Source organism: Cebus imitator, unplaced genomic scaffold (genome assembly GCF_001604975.1).
Source record: "Cebus imitator isolate Cc_AM_T3 unplaced genomic scaffold, Cebus_imitator-1.0 Scaffold0, whole genome shotgun sequence".
Classification (NCBI taxonomy): Eukaryota; Metazoa; Chordata; class Mammalia; order Primates; family Cebidae; genus Cebus; species Cebus imitator.
Window position 1 is genome coordinate 19,364,117 of NW_016107315.1, and position 17,797 is coordinate 19,381,913.

The 17,797-nt window shown below is 41.8% G+C and overlaps 2 protein-coding genes and 1 pseudogene across 6 annotated transcripts in view; all 3 read right to left on the bottom strand.

Annotated features, from left to right (window-relative positions):
• Positions 1-3,986, bottom strand: part of CHEK1 (checkpoint kinase 1) — a 30,919-nt gene extending 26,933 nt beyond the window's left edge. Inside the window, exons 1-3 of one of the 4 annotated variants that reach the window (XM_017523722.2) lie at positions 2,885-3,986; positions 2,049-2,133; positions 1,043-1,266 (exon numbers count right to left, since the gene is read on the bottom strand). In XM_017523722.2, coding sequence (XP_017379211.1) covers positions 1,043-1,266; positions 2,049-2,113 — 289 coding nt within the window. In that variant the 5' untranslated portion in view covers positions 2,114-2,133; positions 2,885-3,986. Of the gene's footprint in view, positions 1-1,042; positions 1,267-2,048; positions 2,134-2,330; positions 2,618-2,824 lie in introns of those variants that run through there. The other 3 variants (XM_017523715.2, XM_037736361.1, XM_017523707.2) reach the window with 3 other exon arrangements.
• Positions 3,987-10,090: 6,104 nt separating this feature from the next.
• STT3A (STT3 oligosaccharyltransferase complex catalytic subunit A) overlaps positions 10,091-17,797 on the bottom strand; it is a 30,127-nt gene continuing 22,420 nt past the window's right edge. For both annotated transcript variants that reach the window (XM_017523696.2, XM_037736337.1), the window contains 3 exons: positions 12,886-13,074; positions 11,342-11,457; positions 10,091-10,689 (listed from right to left, as the gene is read on the bottom strand). In XM_017523696.2, coding sequence (XP_017379185.1) covers positions 10,651-10,689; positions 11,342-11,457; positions 12,886-13,074 — 344 coding nt within the window. In that variant the 3' untranslated portion in view covers positions 10,091-10,650. The remainder of the gene's footprint in view (positions 10,690-11,341; positions 11,458-12,885; positions 13,075-17,797) is intronic.
• On the bottom strand, positions 16,120-17,637 carry LOC108300811 (annotated as a pseudogene).

Sequence of the window (17,797 nt, forward strand, 5' to 3'; positions counted from 1 at the left end):
GTATTTTTTAGTAGAGACGGGGTTTCACCATGTTGACCAGGATGGTCTCGATCTCTTGACCTCGTGATCCACCCACCTCGGCCTCCCAAAGTAGCTTTTCTTTTTTTTTTTAAGAGATAAGGTCTCTCTCTTTCACCCAGGCTGGAGTGCCCTGGTGTCAGATCATAACTCACTGTAACCTGGAACTCTGGAGCTCAAGCAATCCTTCTGCCTCAGCCTCCTCAGTAGCTAGGATTACAGGCATGTATCACCACACCTGGCTCAGATTTAAACATCATATAGTCTCACACTACAAAGCCACTAATGCCTGTGAAGTCCTTCATAAAACACAGTTTTATTATAAAAGTTCTTTTATCAGTTTTTTATACTTTGATCTCTCTCATTAACTCCATTTTCTTTTACCCTCAATTCTCTCCTGAGTCACGCTGGAGATCCTATTACCTGTATCAGTTTTTAACTGTTAATACAATAGCTTTAAATTATAAATTTAGATCCAGAGATTTATTTTATGTACTTCTCAGTGTTCTGTAATATCAATCCTTTGATTCTACATAGATTAAGTATTAATAGCAAACACAGAATTTACCTAATATACAAAAAGCAATCCTAGAAAATTCTCAATTATTTCATGTAAACCAGAAGGAAACAACATGCTATGATTTTAGATCTGTAAATACATTCAATGATTTCATGTAACTAGAATATCTACAAAGAAAAAAATTGTATAGGCAATACATTGCATTCAGGATACAGTGCATTTATGATGTACCATAAAACTACAGTTTGTCACTTTTAAATTGTTTAAGACACCAATCTTAATCAAAATCACTTAAATAACTTGGGAAAAGAATTTTCTTTCATTGACTCTACATACGCTTTTATTATTAATACCAGTTTGAAAAATTCTTTAAAGATAATTTATTCCAATTTCACTGTTGCATGAGCAATTCTGAAAGGACAATGACCTAATAGCATACCCAAGATTTAAAAAACAAATTAAAAAACTTGTTAAGAATAATTATCTTAAATTTTTTTTCCATACCTATTCTGTCAAAAAGCTCTCCTCCACTACAGTACTCCAGAAATAAGTACTGGATATTGCCTTCTCTCCGGTGACCATAGAATTTTACAACATTTTCGTGATTTAGCATTTTATTGATACAGATCTCTTTCTTAATATTTTCCGGACAGTCTACGGCACGCTTCATATCTACAATCTTCACTGCGACTGCTTCTTCAGTTATTCTATTCACAGCAAGTTGAACTCTAAAAAGGAAAAGAGTTTTAACATTACAGAATTCCATTTCTTCTAAAACTTCCAAAGGTTATACATGACCCATCTAAAACTATTTTACCTTTATTAATTTATCCACAAGGGAGAAACCAAGTAAATGGTTTCTGCTATGTTCGCAAGATACTACTCCTTTTTGAAACGTGAAATACAATAGCTAACACTCCAAAGATGTCCTTATGCTGTCACACAAGTCATTTAATAAACACTTCATAAAATACATTGAGGTAATTCTAAGGCACATCACATATATACATGTTCTACTCATATACTTTTAAGCATATTAATCCCATACTATATGTGCCTGTGTAATTGACTGTCCTAAGCATCTATGGGGTAGATACCATTATTGCCATCCTAAAGATGGTAAAGGATAAGTACACAGTGACATTAGAAAGCTTGCCTAAGATCACAAAACAACGACCAGTTTGTGATAGAGCAAGGATCTGAAACCAAGCAGGCAATCTCCGGAGTCTGCTCATTTGCTCAATTAACCACAAAGCTTAAATCCTGAGAAACAATTTGTGGGCACGGAAATAATAACTTCGTGTCCCTTCCAGCTCTTTACAAAGAAAACTTTTTTTTTTTTTTTTAAAAAGGGAAGAAAAAATATTAATCCTAGCAAAACACTGTGTAACTATAGTCGCCAAAAGCCTTGGATCCAAACATCTACTCACCAAGTCACCAGAGTATTAGACTCCAAAACAGTGAATATGCAGACAGAAAACAAAGGCAAGGTAAAAGAACTCAAACTCACTCTCCATAAGCACCTTCTCCCAGGGTTTGCACCAAGTCCCAGTCTTCCACAAAGGGCACTGCCATGACTCCACGGAGCACCTCGGCTGTAAAAGGCAGGAATCCAGAAAAGATGGAAGGCCAGCATAAAATCACCTGTGAAGCCACTGCGCCCCGCCTCTCCCCAGGATTCCCCACAAGCAATAACAGCTCTTGCCTTCCCCTTATATCTCATCCACATTTAACCAAGTCTTTCAACCACGAGCAACTATTCTAAACGTGGGCATCTTGTCGTGTAAATCACAATCGCTATTCATGCCACGCACACCGAAGGCTGACATTCTGCCCTCCTCAAGCCTAGAGGAAATTAACCGTTGTGGTGAAGAGGTGGTGGACAAATGCTTTCTGGTGAAGGACTGGGGAAAGAGGTAGGAGAGGTGGGGGTCTGCGGAAGAGAGTAAGGGGATATAGAGGGCGGAACGGGGCAGAAGACGCCGCGGTAGCGCCTCCGCCCAATTGCTCAGTTCCAATTCCCATCCCCATCCACACCCCACCCGTCCCAGACGCCGGGGCGGGGCCAAACTGCCTCGAGAGAAGGAAGAAACGCTAGGACCTGGAAGGACCGCGCCTAAACTCCAGGGGTTCCTAGCCAGCAGCGGGTTAGTCCCTTCTCCCCCCCCACTCCCCGCACCCCGACAACGGGAACTTCCTGGTACCACATTTCTCCACCCTCCGAAACCGCCCCTCCGCAGGAGTTTCTCCAATCCCCTGCGCTAGTCAATGCTAACTTTCACCCACCTTGCCCGTCTCACTAATCTAGACCCCGAACTCCTTCTTTAGAATCTTTTCCTACCCTACCGGCCGCTCTTCGTCACTGGGCTGTCCTTTGCCCACCACTGCAGGAATCCAAATACAGCGCTTTTCCCGCCAAAACTTGCTGCCGCAAACGCGCGCACCCGTGCCGTAAAGCAGGACAGCGCGCGTTAGCGTGACCCGCCCCTCTGAGGATCGGCTGCTCTAAAAGACTGAAGGTGAGAGGTTGCCGCTCCCGCCCAGGGTTGCTTTGCAGTCGGTGAGAGATCCTGGCTGAAGAGATTTAAGGACTGCGGACCGCATCGGCGCGAATTGAGCTCTGGGCCCAAATATGAAGTGGCATCCGCTGTGTACGGCTTGGCTGGGCTATGCTCGTGCACTGCTGGGCGGAGCCGAGGCCTCCACGCCGAGGGTGCGCGCGACCGGCCGCGCTGCGCTTCCAGGCCGGCTGCGGGCATCGCTCCTGGCCGCACTGGACTTGAAAGGCTGCACCGCCACCTGCTTGAGGTCACCAGCCTGCGACAGGACTGTGAAGGGCACAGTCAGTGGGTGCTGCAGAGTGCTTTGTAAACTTCAGCGTGCAGCACCCGTGGTGTTGGAGCCGAGAAACTAGCAGCAGCTGCTGCGAGCTGTGAAGAATGAGAGGACCTCCGTCTAGGGAGCGAGAGGCGTGGAAATGACTGGACACACATTGTGTGTGTGGCGTGGGAAGTTTCCCAGAGAAAGAAAGCAGTTTATTTTGGAACTTAAGGTAAAGTCAGGATAACCGATTTTGCTTTTTTTCTGTGAACCGGCTCCAAAACTAAAGTTCAGCCCAACCTTTTTGGAGGAAGACCATCTGCTTAGCTTAGTTCTACAGACTTTCATTTTTACAGGCGGGGAGAGCCAAAGTAAATTTTACAATGCAAATTTAAAAGCGGCGTACAGCAAAGTAAATTCTGAGGAAACAGACTCGAGAACAAAATAGGAAAAACTGAAACTATAGGTATTCTCTGACCGTAAACTAGACTGGAGCTCAAGGCATAGGCGAGATCATCTCCATACATTCTCCAGTACTGGCCGGGCGCAGTGGCTCGTGCCTGTGATTCCAGCACTTTGGGAAGGCAAGGCAGGAGAATGGCTTGAAGCCAGGAGTTCAAGACCAACCTGGCCAACATAGTGAAACCACCTCTACTAAAAATACAAAAACTCGCTGGGCGTGTTGGTGCACACCTGTAATCCAGCTACTCGGAAGGGTGAGGCAGGAGAGTCGCTTGAACCCGGGAGGCAGAGGTTGCCAACGATAAGCCGAGATGGCGCCATTGCACTCAGCCTCGGCAACAAGAGCAAAACTTNCGAGATGGCGCCATTGCACTCAGCCTCGGCAACAAAAGCAAAACTTTGTCTAAAAAAAAAAAAAAAAAAAAAAAAAAATTAGGAATTAGTTGGGCTTGGTGGTGCGTCCCTGTAGCCCTAGCTACTTGGGAGGCTGAGGAGTTTCTGTCAGGGAGTTAGATGTTAGTGAGCTATGATGGTACTATTGCACTCCAGCCTAGGCAACAGCATGATTCTGTAGGAAAAAAATACGTGTGTGTGTGTAAAGTCCTTAAGACTGGGCCGCATACAGGCACTCAGCATAACTATTGTGATAATAGTAACAAAGTAAAACAAGTATAAAATGTTACTCAAGGCCAGGCACGGTAGCTCACACTGTAATCCCGGCACTTTGGGAGGCTGAGGTGGATGGATCACCTGAGGTCTGGAGTTCAAGACCAGGCTGGCCAACATGGCGAAACCCCGTCTCTGGTAAAAATACAAAAATTACCTGGGCATGATGGCGGGTGCCTGTAATTGCAGCTACCAAGCAGGTGGAGGTTGCAGTGAGCCTAGATGTAGCCACTGCACTCCAGCCTGGGTGACAGAGCAAGACTCTGTCTCAAAAACAAAACAAAACATTTCTTTTAAAAAAGCAAAGTCAAGAACAAAAATCAAGGAAAAAATTATTAAAATGCTTATGTGTATAGTTTTGAATCATGACATCACAGATTAGGCTTCATATAATTTTTTTAAAGTTTGTTGTTTTTGGAAACGGTGTATTGCTGTCACCCAGGCTGGAGTGCAATTGGGCAGTCTTAGCTCAATTGCAGTCTTGAACTCCAGGGCTGAAGTGATCCTCCTACCTCAGCATCTCAAGTCGCTGGGATTATAGAAGTCAGCCACAGGGGCCTGGTATAACAATAAAAATAAAAGAAAGTTTTAAAATCATTTATCCCATTTTCTCTTGTTTCCTCACTGTGTGCTGAAAACAAAGAATATGAAAAAGAGGAAGACCTGCAAAATTCCTGTGTCTTATGGAGTCTTTTTAGCCTGAAAAAAAAAACAAAAACAAAGATTTGCAGATTCCAGCAGATTACCAGTTAAAGAGAGAATATATGGAAATAGCCTCTATTCCCTTCTGAAAGATTACTAAAATATTTTTATAGTAAAGGATGCCAATATTTAAAAGAACCCATGAGAACAAAGTATGAGACACAACATTTTGGAAAGTAGAAAGCCTTTAGATGAAAGGTAATGAAGATGAATCCCAAAACTAGCAATAGAAAGCAAAATTAACATCACAGAACTCTCAAAAAGCTCAAGTTGAACTGGTGACACCAGGTAACTGAAGGTGGAGGTAAGAATGGGACTAAAAGGGATAGGTTTAAAGACTGCATAAAAAGCAAATAGGTCCCTGTATCCTTTTCCTTTCTATGTAACCAAGGAATTGTCCCTCCCCAAAGCTGGTACAAAATATAAGAGGATAATTGCATAGTATGTGAACTGGAGATCATTAGGCACAATTAAAAGCTTGGGCACCTTACTGAAAATGGAGGGATTAAGTTTTATCCACTGAAAGTTGAGCCTGTAAAACTTCTTTCCCTCCTCTACAGTTAGTTGATTGCCTGGCTTACATCCTTGAGTAAGAGAATATACAAGCCTTCTCAAGGGAATCTTACCTATGTAAAAGAAAAAAAATCTAAAAATATCAGTATCATGGATTTCCCAATATAACAGCCCAGCCAGATCATGGTAGTTTGAAACAAACATTATTAATCCCCATTTACCCCCTACAAATAGACCTTTCAATTAGCTTTTTAGGGTCCCACTTTTTCTTTTTGAGACAGTCTTGCTGTCACCCAGGTTGGAGTGCAGTGGCATGATCTCTGCTCACTGTAACCTCTGCCTCTTGGGTTCAAGTGATTCTTATGCCTCAGCCTCCCCAGTAGCTGGGATTACAGTTGTGCACCACCATACCCAGCTAATTTTTCTATTTTTAGTAGAGACAGGGTTTTGCCATGTTGGTCAGGCTCGTCTTGAACTCCTGGCCTCAAGTGATCTGCCTGCCTCTGCCTCCCAAAGTGCAGGGATTACAGGTGTGAGCCACTGTACCAAGCCTAGGGTCCCACTCTTAAAAAGGAGCAGACCACCAAGAATTTGAGAAAGTCTTTAATATGAAAGACAGCAAAATAAAGGAATAGTCAGCAACAAAAAACCCCAACCCCTCTGGACATTAAAAATATAGAAGAAGCTATTTTAAATAGATTAGAAATAAAGTTGAGGACATCTCAGAGAAGGAAGATACAAAATAGAAGAGTAAACATAAGACCATTAGGAGATAAATTCAGGAAGTCCACCATCCAAATCACTACTTTTCAGAAAAAAAAAAGGGCTGGGACTTCCATCCTCTTTCCCCTCTTAATATCTTGCATATATAATGCAAGAATATTTTCCAGAACTGAGGAACTTGATTTTCCATACATAAAATTCCAAACTGCCCAGCACAATAGGTGACTCACTCAAGACACAACATTGGGAGATTTTCAAAACATTATAAAGAGAAGATCCTAAGAGGTCTGGGTTGAAGGTGAGAAGGAACGGATACATTAAAAAAAAATTGGAATAGCATTACATTTCTCAACATATGGAACACAGAAAACAATGGGTCAGTGCCTTCCTAGTCCTAAGGAAAAATCATTCCTAATCTAGAATTGTATATCTAATCAACATATCAATGGAGTACGACAAGAGATATGAAAGGTTCTCAAGAAATTTATCTCTCACACACATTTTCTCAGAAAAGCACTTAAAGGTGACAAATCAAGAAGTCAGGAAATTAACACACGATGTGACAATGAAAAGATACATCAACCCAAGAGGTGTGCCGCAAACCTTGAGAGTAAACCAATCCTAATGGAACATGAAGATATCTCTAAGAAAATGCCCAAAGTGTCTGAACAAACTAAAAGGAAGTTGGCACAAAAGGAGAATATGGGGACAAATCAGTGATAAGTACAAAAAAGAAATGAAAAACTCCATTAAAAAAGTTATGCAGGAGGCCGGGCACGATGGCTCACACCTGTAATCCCAACACTTTGGGAGGCCGAGGTGGGCGGACTGCCTGAGCTCAGGAGTTCGCAACCAGCATAGGCAACACGGTGAACCCCGTATCCACTAAAATACAAAAAAAAATTAGCCAGGCTTGGCGGCGTGCGCCTGAAGTCTCAGTTACTAGGGAGGCTGAGACAAAAGAATTGCTTGAACCTGGGAGGCGGAGGTTGCAGTGAGCCAAGATGGTGCCACTGCATTCCAGCCTGGGCAATAGAGCGAGACTTCATCTCAAAAAAAAAAACAAACAAAAACAAAAACAAAAAAAACAGATCTAACCTAAATTTTAACTATAATAGAACTAAATCAAACAACAGATAAATAGAATCATGACAACAGAAAAATAACTATTAGAACTATAGGCCTGGTGCACTGTCTCACACCTGTAATCACAGCACTTTGGGAGGCCGAGGTGGGTGGATCACCTAAAGCCCGGAGTTTTAGATCAGTCTGGCCAACATGGCAAAACCCCATCTCTACTAAAAATATAAAAATTAGCTGGGTGTGGTGGCATATGCCTTTAATCCCAGATATTTGGGAAGCTGAGGCAGGAGAACTGCTTGAACCCGGGATGTGGGGGTTGCAGTGAGCCACGATCATGCCACTGTATTCCTGCCTAGGTGATAGAGCAAGACTCCTGTCTCAAAAAAAAAACAAACAAAAAAAAAAACTATAATAGATGGCATGAGTACATCTGTCCATAAAAGTAATGGGATGGTGAGAAAGCTAACTCTGTATAGTTTCCATACCACAGATTCTACATGATGCCTAAAATTGAAATACCAAAACAGAAAAATAAAGCAAGCTATTTATGATATGAAAGTAATATGAGAATCAGAGTTTAAAGTAGTTGCCTCTCTGGAGTAGAAAACATCATCACTGCCTTTTAGAATTGAGTTTTGTTTTTTTTTTTTCTGAGACAGGGTCTCACTTTGTCTCCCAGGCTGGAGTGCATGTGGTCTTGGCTCACTGCAACCTCTGCCTCCCAGGCACAAGGAATCTTCCCACCTCAGCCTTTCCAGTAGCTGGGACTAGAGGCATGTGCCACCATGCCCGGCTACCTTTGGTATTTTTTTTGTAGAGATGAGATTTTGCCACGTTGCCCAAGCTGGTCTTGAACTCCTGGGCTCAAGTGATCCGCATACTTAAGCCTCCCAAAGTGCTAGGATTACAGGCATGAGCCACTGCACCTGGCCTAGATTTCAGTTTTTTTATATTAAGTACACAATAACATTGAAAATGAAAAGGACACTTTTTAAAAAGATAGCTTCATGTAGCCTAGACAGTAACAAAATTAAGATCCTCAGAGCAACAACTATAGTGACAAGTTAAAAGGTTATGCTATTTATAGTATAAAGGGAGATCATCAATAATTTCTAACTGGTATTACTCATATTGATAAATAAATCAGAATAACCTCTTCCACTAAGAATGAATTCTTTACATAAGTAATGTATTTACATATAGTAAATAAAATGTTAAATCTAAATCTCACCCACAGTTGAAGAACATGGTATATAAATTGGTTTGGAAGGCTAAGTTCCCTGGCTATACAAATATGTAACAGCATATCCTTTAGGAGCACCACTATGACTTGTCTAAAAGTTATCTAATTCCTCCTGTTTTCTTAAACGGATAACACTAAACAGTTACCTTTTATTTTATTAATGATTTAGGGTTTATATACATCAGTGATATACATGTCATAGGCTCTTTGTCCTAACATTAAATGTCCTCAAGGACCACTGTGCTTTCCAGTTAAATTTTTTTTCTTTTTAGACAGGGTTTCACTGTCACTCAGGCTGGAGTACAGTGGCACAATCACAGTTCACTGTAGCCTCAACCTCCCAGGCCCAAGTCATCTTCCCATCTCAGCCTCTCGAGTAGCTGGGACTACAGGTGCAGACCACCACACCTGGCTGATTTTTATTTTTCATAGAAACAGCATCTCCTTATGTTGCCCAGGCTTAAAACTTTTTTTTTTTTTTTTTGAGACGGAGTTTCGCTCTCGTTACCCAGGCTGGAGTGCAATGGCGCGATCTCGGCTCACCGCAGCCTCCGCCTCCTGGGTTCAGGCAATTCTCCTGCCTCAGCCTCCTGAGTAGCTAGGATTTCAGGCACGTGCCACCATGCCCAGCTGATTTTTTGTATTTTTAGTAGAGACGGGGTTTCACCATGTTGACCAGGATGGTCTCGATCTCTTGACCTCATGATCCACCCGCCTCGGCCTCCCAAAGTGCTGGGATTACAGGCGTGAGCCACCGCGCCTGGCCCCTTAAAACTTTTTAAGAAGTTTCTCCTCTCTTTTCTTGCAGGGAGGCTGGCACTACTCTCTAGGGATCTGTTACTAGCAATGCTTCACCTTTTAATTTGTGTCTTATTTTGAAAGAGCTTCAAAATTAGGTAACTATATTTGTTAACCATATACAATAGCAACACATAGGCTAAGACTAAGGGAAAAAGAAGGTCACCTTTTAATAACTGCAAGAGTTTTTGAGTAAAGAGTCATTCCTTGCATCTGCTTTGGGTTTAAAAAAAAAAGAAAAAGAAAAAAGGAGGAAAAGGAAAAAAAAAAAAAAAAAAGGGTCATTCCTGTGTCATGAAATAAGTGAGAGTACTGAAAAACTAAATTTCAAATCGATATGTATGATTATATTTAAGCTGATTCAAAAATACCTACATCAAGCTCTATATATAATGTTGGAAGAGTTTCTTCACCTCCATTGATAAACCAATACTTTCACTGTTTGTCTGAATCTTCAAAACTGCTGATTTATAGAGTCAAAAGAGCATCTAAGGATAAGAGACATTGAGAACAGAGACATAGTAGCAACAAACCTGCCTTTCTAGCCCAGAAAGGCACTCATTTAGCACTCTTCTGGTCCCACAAACACTTACTCATTCAGTAAAAATTTATTGAGCCATGCTGTTTGCAAGGAATTGTACTAGGTGCTGCAATGCAAAGAGTACGACAAAACTGTCTGTAGATGTAGGATCTGAATTGGTCTTTGATATTTTCCTGATATGAGAGAGAAAGAAGTCCCTATTTGGCTAATTTAGGGAGCTAAGAGAATGGACAAGGTCTGCTTATGTCCGTCTGGCAGACCAGCATAAGCTTTTTGTCTTCCCCAAATCAGTTGTAAGTCAAAAAAGATAAGGCACATTTTTTAAAAAAAACTCCCCCCTTTAATTGACCAAAGTAAAGCCATGACATTTCATTTGGTAACCTGTTCAGAATTATAAAAATCATTTCATTTGGCCCAGCCCATACCACCCAGGACAAAATTTCCAGACAATTCTAATGCCATCCAGCTTTGTTCTTAAAAACTGCATTAAAAAAAAAAAAATCTTCAATGTCCTAAATGTGATGCGTTCAGTGCAAAGCATATCAGAGCTGGATGTGACATTTATGTCCTTGACAAGCCTCGATTATCCAGGTCCTTTACCTGCAACATAAAGAAGTCAGTTTAATATTTACAATCAGATCAACTTTGGAGAAATTTTCTACTAAAATGGATTCACCCACAGTGAGTAGGATTATGTTGGGATCTGCAGCCTGGTTTGGGGCTGTGAATAAACAAGCACTGATTAGAGACTAGATTCTCTCTGCTTAGCCTTTTGGAATACCTCTGTGAGGAGCAATATTACTGATCTACCCTCCATGTAGATCAAGGGTTCTTAATCTTTTCTTATATGAGAGATATACTCCTATGTGGTTCTAAGTGACTCTATATACCATAAGTTCTTCAGAGAGAGAAGAAAATATAGTTAAAAAATATAAATATGTGAACTTTTGCTCTATTTCCTGCACTCCCCCCACCTGTAAGTCTCATAATCACAGAAACATGGTTGAGTCAAGCCCCAGCTGGAAAAATATCACTGCAACAACTGCCAACATCACGGCAGACTGGGATCATCTACTCTCCCTGAACAACCTAAAATAAAAAGTAAAATTTTGAGTGGGTTTGCAAGCTACTTTTCAAACACAGATGCCCTGAGAAATTTCCCTATTTGAGAAATATGTGACCCATTTTATAAGCACTGAAACCAATCTGCAAAAATGAAAGTTACTTTCTGAGTCACACAGCGTCTGCTTACCTTGTATATCCTGACCAGCCAGTGTTCTGTGGTATATGCTTCCTCCAGGACATCAAGCTCAAAGTCTTTATTCCCAATCTCAGCATTTCGGACACGGTCAAAGCCTGGAGGACGCTCTAAAGAGGGATGAAAAAGAACACACTTCTTTCTACAGTGCTGATTTCCTAGAGAGACAGTATATGGATTCAGTACACCATCTATTGATTCAGATTATTCCTCAGCCTGCATTTTGGTGAGAGTAGACCCTGCAAAAAAGGGCATCAAGTAGTAAGGGCAAATCAAGTGTTACCCTAAGTTCTATGCAAGATTATGCTTGGCAGTCAAAGTCTTATCTCTGCTAAGACAGACATAAGGAGCTGACTTCCAAGGCCCTCTGTTCCTAAGGATTGTCATTCAGAGCCTCTAACACACTAGCAAACCTTGCATGGATCAGAGAAAAAAACCTACCAGAAACCAAAGACCTGCATTCATGTCAGAAATTTTCCCTAGTGCAGAACCAAGAAACTGAAGTCAGGAGAGGCTTAACCGAATAAAATAACTCTCAATATCTTCATCTGAAGATATGAAAAGTCACTTTTTCACCCTTTTGTTCCTTTCTTCACTATAATTCCTTTAAGGACAAAAGTAATGGTCAAAAGCACAGAATCTGGAGCCAGTCCTCATCAGTTTGAATCCTGACTCTGCCACTAGTTATGTGACACTGGGCAGTTAAATAACCTATTTGTACCTCAATTTCCTCATATATAAAATAAGAGACCAGGTATGGTGGCTCACACCTGTAATCCTAGCACTTTGGGAGGCTGAGGTGGGTGGATCACTTGCAATCAGGAGTTTGAGACTAGCCTGGCCAACAAGGTGAAACTGTATCTCTACTAAAAATACCAAGAAAAAAAAAAATTAGCTGAGGGTGGTGGAGCACACCTGTAATTCCAGCTACTCGGGGGGCTGAGACAGGAGAATCACTTGAACCTGGGAGATGGAGGCTGCAGTGAGTCGAGATCGCACCACTGCACTCCAGCCTGGGTAACAGAGTGAGACCTCATCTCAAAAAAGAAAAAAAGGAAAAAAAAAAACAATAGCTGGGTGCAGTAACTCATGTCTATAATTCCAGTACTTTGGGAGGCCAAGACAAGAGGACTGCTTGAGCTCAGGCGTTCCAGACCAGCCTGGGCAACACAGTGAGACCTTGTCTCTACAAAAAGTTTAAACACAGCCAGGTATTGCGGTGTGCACCTTAGTTCCAGCTACTCAGGAGGCTGAGGCAGGAGGACTGCTTGAGCCCTGGAAATCAAGGCTGCAGTGAGCCATGATTGCACCACTGCACTCCAGCCTGGGTGTCAGAGCAAAAACCCTGTCTCACAAAATATACGAACAATAAAATTAAAGATAATATGACAATAATGTCATCATCTGCCTTTTAGATTGCTGTGAGGATTAAATGAGTTAACAGACATAAAGCACTTACTAGTGCTTGGTATATGGAAAATACTGTGTATTAGTAATCACTGTTATTACTATTGTTATTAATATTATGAATCACTCACTGGCTTCTGTGTAGACCTGTCCAAAGCGGTAGTAACACATCTTGTACATGAGGCAGTTCAGCAGCACTGGAGAACCTTCACGGTCTACACGGAACTCCCCAGTTGGAGTATAGTAGTCATTTTCCTTGATATGTTTGCCTGTATCTGTGCTCCCTCCAATCCGGACCATCCAAAGAAACTTGTTGATATCTGGGGGGAAAAAAAAAACTGCTGCATCACAAAGGTTGCTGGAGTTAAAGCAGGTTAGTAATTCCTTTTTTTTTTGAGACGGAGTTTTGCTGTTGTTGCCCAGACTGGAGTGCAATGGCACGATCTCGGCTCACTGCAACCTCCGCCTCCTGGGTTCACGCAATTCTCCTGCCTCAGCCTCCTGAGCAGCTGGGACTACAGGCACGCACCATCATGCCCAGCTAATTTTTTTGTATTTTTAGTAGAGACGAAGTTTTACCTTGTTGACCAGGATGGTCTCGATCTCTTGACCTCGTGATCCACCCGCCTTGGCCTCCCAAAGTGCTGGGATTATAGGCTTGAGCCACCGCGCCCGGCCTGCAGGTTAGTAATTCTAAGAAAATTCCTCAACATTTTTTTAAAGGGGATTGGTATCATTTAACTCTAATTTGTAAAAATAGCGAGGACAACATATAGGCAAAGCATTTTTCCTCAAAATATACAACCTTTCCTAAAAATTATTATACTCCTGAAATCCTATGCTACTAGTCCAGACTTAAGCCACAGATGAAATTGGTCCTATAGCTTAGCTGGGCTAAGCTATCAAATATGGTAGCAATTAGCTACATGTAGCTGCTGAGCGGCTGAAATGTGGCTAGTCCAAATTAACATGTACTATAAGTATAAAGTTCACACCAGGTAAGTATGAAATACAAACTGGATTTTGAAATCTCAGTCAAAAAACCTCCAAACACAAAAGTCATATACTGGTTACATGTTAAGTAATAATGTTTTGATATGATTATTCAGTTAAATAAAATTATTAAAATTACTTTCACCTGTTTCTTTACACTTATTTTGATGTGACTAATATAAAGCTTAAATGATAATGTGGTTTCCATTATATTCTATTAGACAGTATCTATATCTAGGGCAGGACTGATCTAAAGAGGAGCAGCTTTACCAAAAAGGTAGACGAGACATGAGTGTGCTCCTGTTTGACCAACAGTTGCAAAGTTATAGAACTCCAAAGTATGTATATGGGAAGTCAACATTTCTGTGTCAAACACACTCCCATGCCTGATAAACACTGACACTACTATCAACTCATGATATCTCTTAGAGTTCATCATTCCCTGTATTGCTTCCATAGGCTTTAGGGAAATCAACTGCTACAGGTTTCACTGGATGATTAGTATTAAAAATATTTCTAATCCATTAAAAAAAAAGTAAGATTTCTATTGCACTACTGCAAAGAGTTCCAGGAGATATTGCAGTGGTTAGGAACAGACTCTGGATCCAAACTGCCCGAGTTTGAATTCCAGCACTACCAATTCTAGCCAGGTGACCTTGAGCAAGTTATTTAACCTTTCTGTGCTTCAGTTTCCTTATCTGTCAAATTAGAAAAATAAGAGTATCTACAACAATAGGGCTGCTATTATGAGTAACGACATGTGAAGCATTTAATAAGTTGTTTGTCACATGGTAAAAATCCAATGAAAAATATTACTATCTTTAGGCAGTGTCTGCATTCTTACCTGGATCTTAAAAATGGAAAAACTGAGGCACAGAGACTTGACTAGATCACAGAGCCAGAAAGGGGAGCAAAAACAAAACCCCAGAACATCAGCTCAGCTATCATAGAGCGCTAGTATTGTAGCTGCCCAGGAGGTATGGCTGAAGCATAAAACCCACAAGCTTTATGAACTGAAGACTCGAAATAACAGGAATGGCTGGGTGTGGCAGCTCACGCCTGTAATCCTAGCACTTTGGGACGCTGAGGTAGGAGAATCGCTTGAGCACAGGAGTTCGAGACCAGCCTGGGCAACGTGGTGAAGTCTAATCTCTACAAAACTTGGCCGGGCACGGTGATGTGAGCCTACAGTACCAGCTACTCAGGAGGCTGAAGTGGGAAGATCACTTGAGCAGAGGAAGAATAGGCTGCAGTAAGCAGAGATCATGCCACTGAACTCCAGCCTGGGTGACAAAGTGAAACCCCGTCTCAAAAATAATAATGATGATAATGATGATGATGACGACGATGACAGGAACTGCATGAAGGACAGCTCATTGTTCAAAAGATACGGTTGTCTACAAAAAAAGTTGGGCCAGGCTCAACTTTTTTTATTTTTATTATATTATACCTCTCAAATGTTACAGAACTCCTATTAGTAAAGCCCAATTAATAATATGACCTTGAAAAATAAATTCGGTGTAATAAATTAATCAGTATGGTTGGCCTTCCACATCTGTGGGTTTGACATCCATAAATTGAACAAACCTCAAATCAAAAATGTTCACAAAACAAAAAACCAGATGACTGCATCTGTAACATAGATGGATACTTTTTTCTTGTCATTATTCCCTAGACAACACAGTATTAACAACTATTTACCTAGTATTGGGGATTAGCATTACAATCTAGCGATGATTTAAAGTATACAAGAAAATGTATGTATATTATATACAAATACTATACCATTTTGTATAAGGGACTTGAGCATCCACAAATTTTGGTATCCTGATGGGAGGTGGGGGGGATGTCCTAGAAACAATCCCCCATGGATACAGAGGGACAACTACACTATCTTCTATGATTTTCACATATATGTTTTCATTTTTTTTTTTTGTGTTCCACCTCACAGTGAGGACGCACATGCTTCTTGTCCCTAGGCTTCATGTCTGGGTGATGAGACTCCCTGGTGCCTTTTCAATTCAATATTCTTTTTTTTTAGACGGGAGTCTCACTCTGTCACACAGGCTGGAGTGCAGTGTCATAATCTAGGCTCACAGAAACCTCTGCTGCCCAGGTTCAAGTGATTCTCCAGCCTCAGCCGCCAAGTAGCTGGGATTACAGGCATGCGCTACTACATGTGGCGAATTTTTCTATTTTTCTAGTAGAGACGGGGTTTCGCCATGTTGGCCAGGCTAGTCTCGAACTCCTGACCTCAAGTAATCCACCCACCTTGGCTTCCCAAAGTGCTGGGATTACAAGTGTGAGTGAGCCACCACACCCAGCCTTTGCATTGTTTTTTAATGGTTATCTTATTACCTTTTTTTTTTCCCGAAGTGATTTTACCTTTATTTCCTTCACTTTAAGCCAATCATGAAATTTCAGTGATTTCTGGGGTGGGGACATAAGGAAGGCGGTGTCAAAAATCATTGGGGCTGTGACCTAGTTGGCCCGTGGAGGTGCAGGTAGGATAGGCCCTCACTGGGGCAGCTGGAGGAGCATGGACTGCCCCGCTGGTAGGTAGGTGATGTTCTGAGAGCCGGTAGACGACGTCCTCTGCAGCTTCCAGCTTGCACAGCTCAATCAGGCCGTCCCCTGTGGTGGCCAGTGAGTTGGCAATCAGCTTAGCTACCTTGGAGTTGCCCTCAGCAGAGATGATAGCCGCCCTTTTCAGCTGCTCAGCCTTTTCCACCACAAATCTGGCCCTCTCTGCTTCCTGCTGAGCCACCTGTTTGGCTTCCACCGCTTCTGTGAACTCCTTCCCAAAGTTCAGATGTGTCAAGGAAACGTTGTCCAGGATGAGCCCAAGGTGGCTGCTCGCTCTGTAAGGTTGTCGCTCACTTGCCTGGTCATGGCAGCTCTCTCCAGGTGATTAGTTCTCCAGCATCAAAGTGAGCCACCACTGACTTGAGGATCTTGGTCATGATGGACGGCAGCACACGCTCACCATAGTCCTCTCTGATGCTGATGAAGATGCGAGGAAGCTGGCTAGCAACGGGCCCAAAGAGGATGCGCAGTGTGGCCGAGAATGGCAGTCAAAGATAATTGGCTTCTGTACCCATAGGATGACAAAGTGAGTCCCTTTCCCTACCACAATGTCCTGTACTCCACAGAATTGGTCAAAGATGACAGCTCTGTGCCCAGCATCCACATTATATAAGGCAGAGTTCACCACGCCTCCTGCAACAGCTAAGGCCAGGCCAAACTTGCCAATGGACTCAAAAGCTTTGGCAGCCATGTTTTCTTCTGCTGGACTCTCTCATACCTGCTTCTACTCTGACCTCCATGTGAATTCACTATCTTCTTTAAAAAACAAAAAGTTTAACTCATATATCCCCTCCCACCATAATCCCCTCCCACCAGGATATCAAAATTCACAAATGCTCAAGTCCCTTATATAAAAGGGTGTAGTATTTGTATATAACCTATGTACAACTGTCCATATACTTTAAATCATCTCTAGATCACCTATAGTACCTAATACGGTATAAATGCTATGTAAATAGTTGTTATACTATATTTTTCATTTATATCATTTTTATTGTTGTATTATGATTTTTTTTCACAAATATTTTCCATTTGTGGTTGGTTGAACCCACAGATGTAGAACCCACAGATACAGAGGGGAAACTGTATACAGAGTATTTAGAAATATGCATTAGAAGTACTAGAAGAAGTAGCTACAGGAATAATTGTTTCTGTGTCTGATGTTAAGGGGGCTTACATTTTGGGGCAGTGAACTATCATTTTTATTATAAACCTTCAGAACTGTATAACTTTTTCTTTTTGAAACAGAGTCTCACTCTGTTCCCCAGACTGGAGTGCAATGGTGCAATTGTAGCTCATTGCAAACTCTGTCTCCCGGGTTCAAGTGATTCTCCTGCCTTAGCCTCCTGAGTAGCTAGGACTACAGGCATATGCCACCACACCTGGCTAATTTTTGTAAAGACAAGATTTCACTATGTTGCCCAGGCTGGTCACGAACTCATGACCTCAAGTGACTGCCCACCT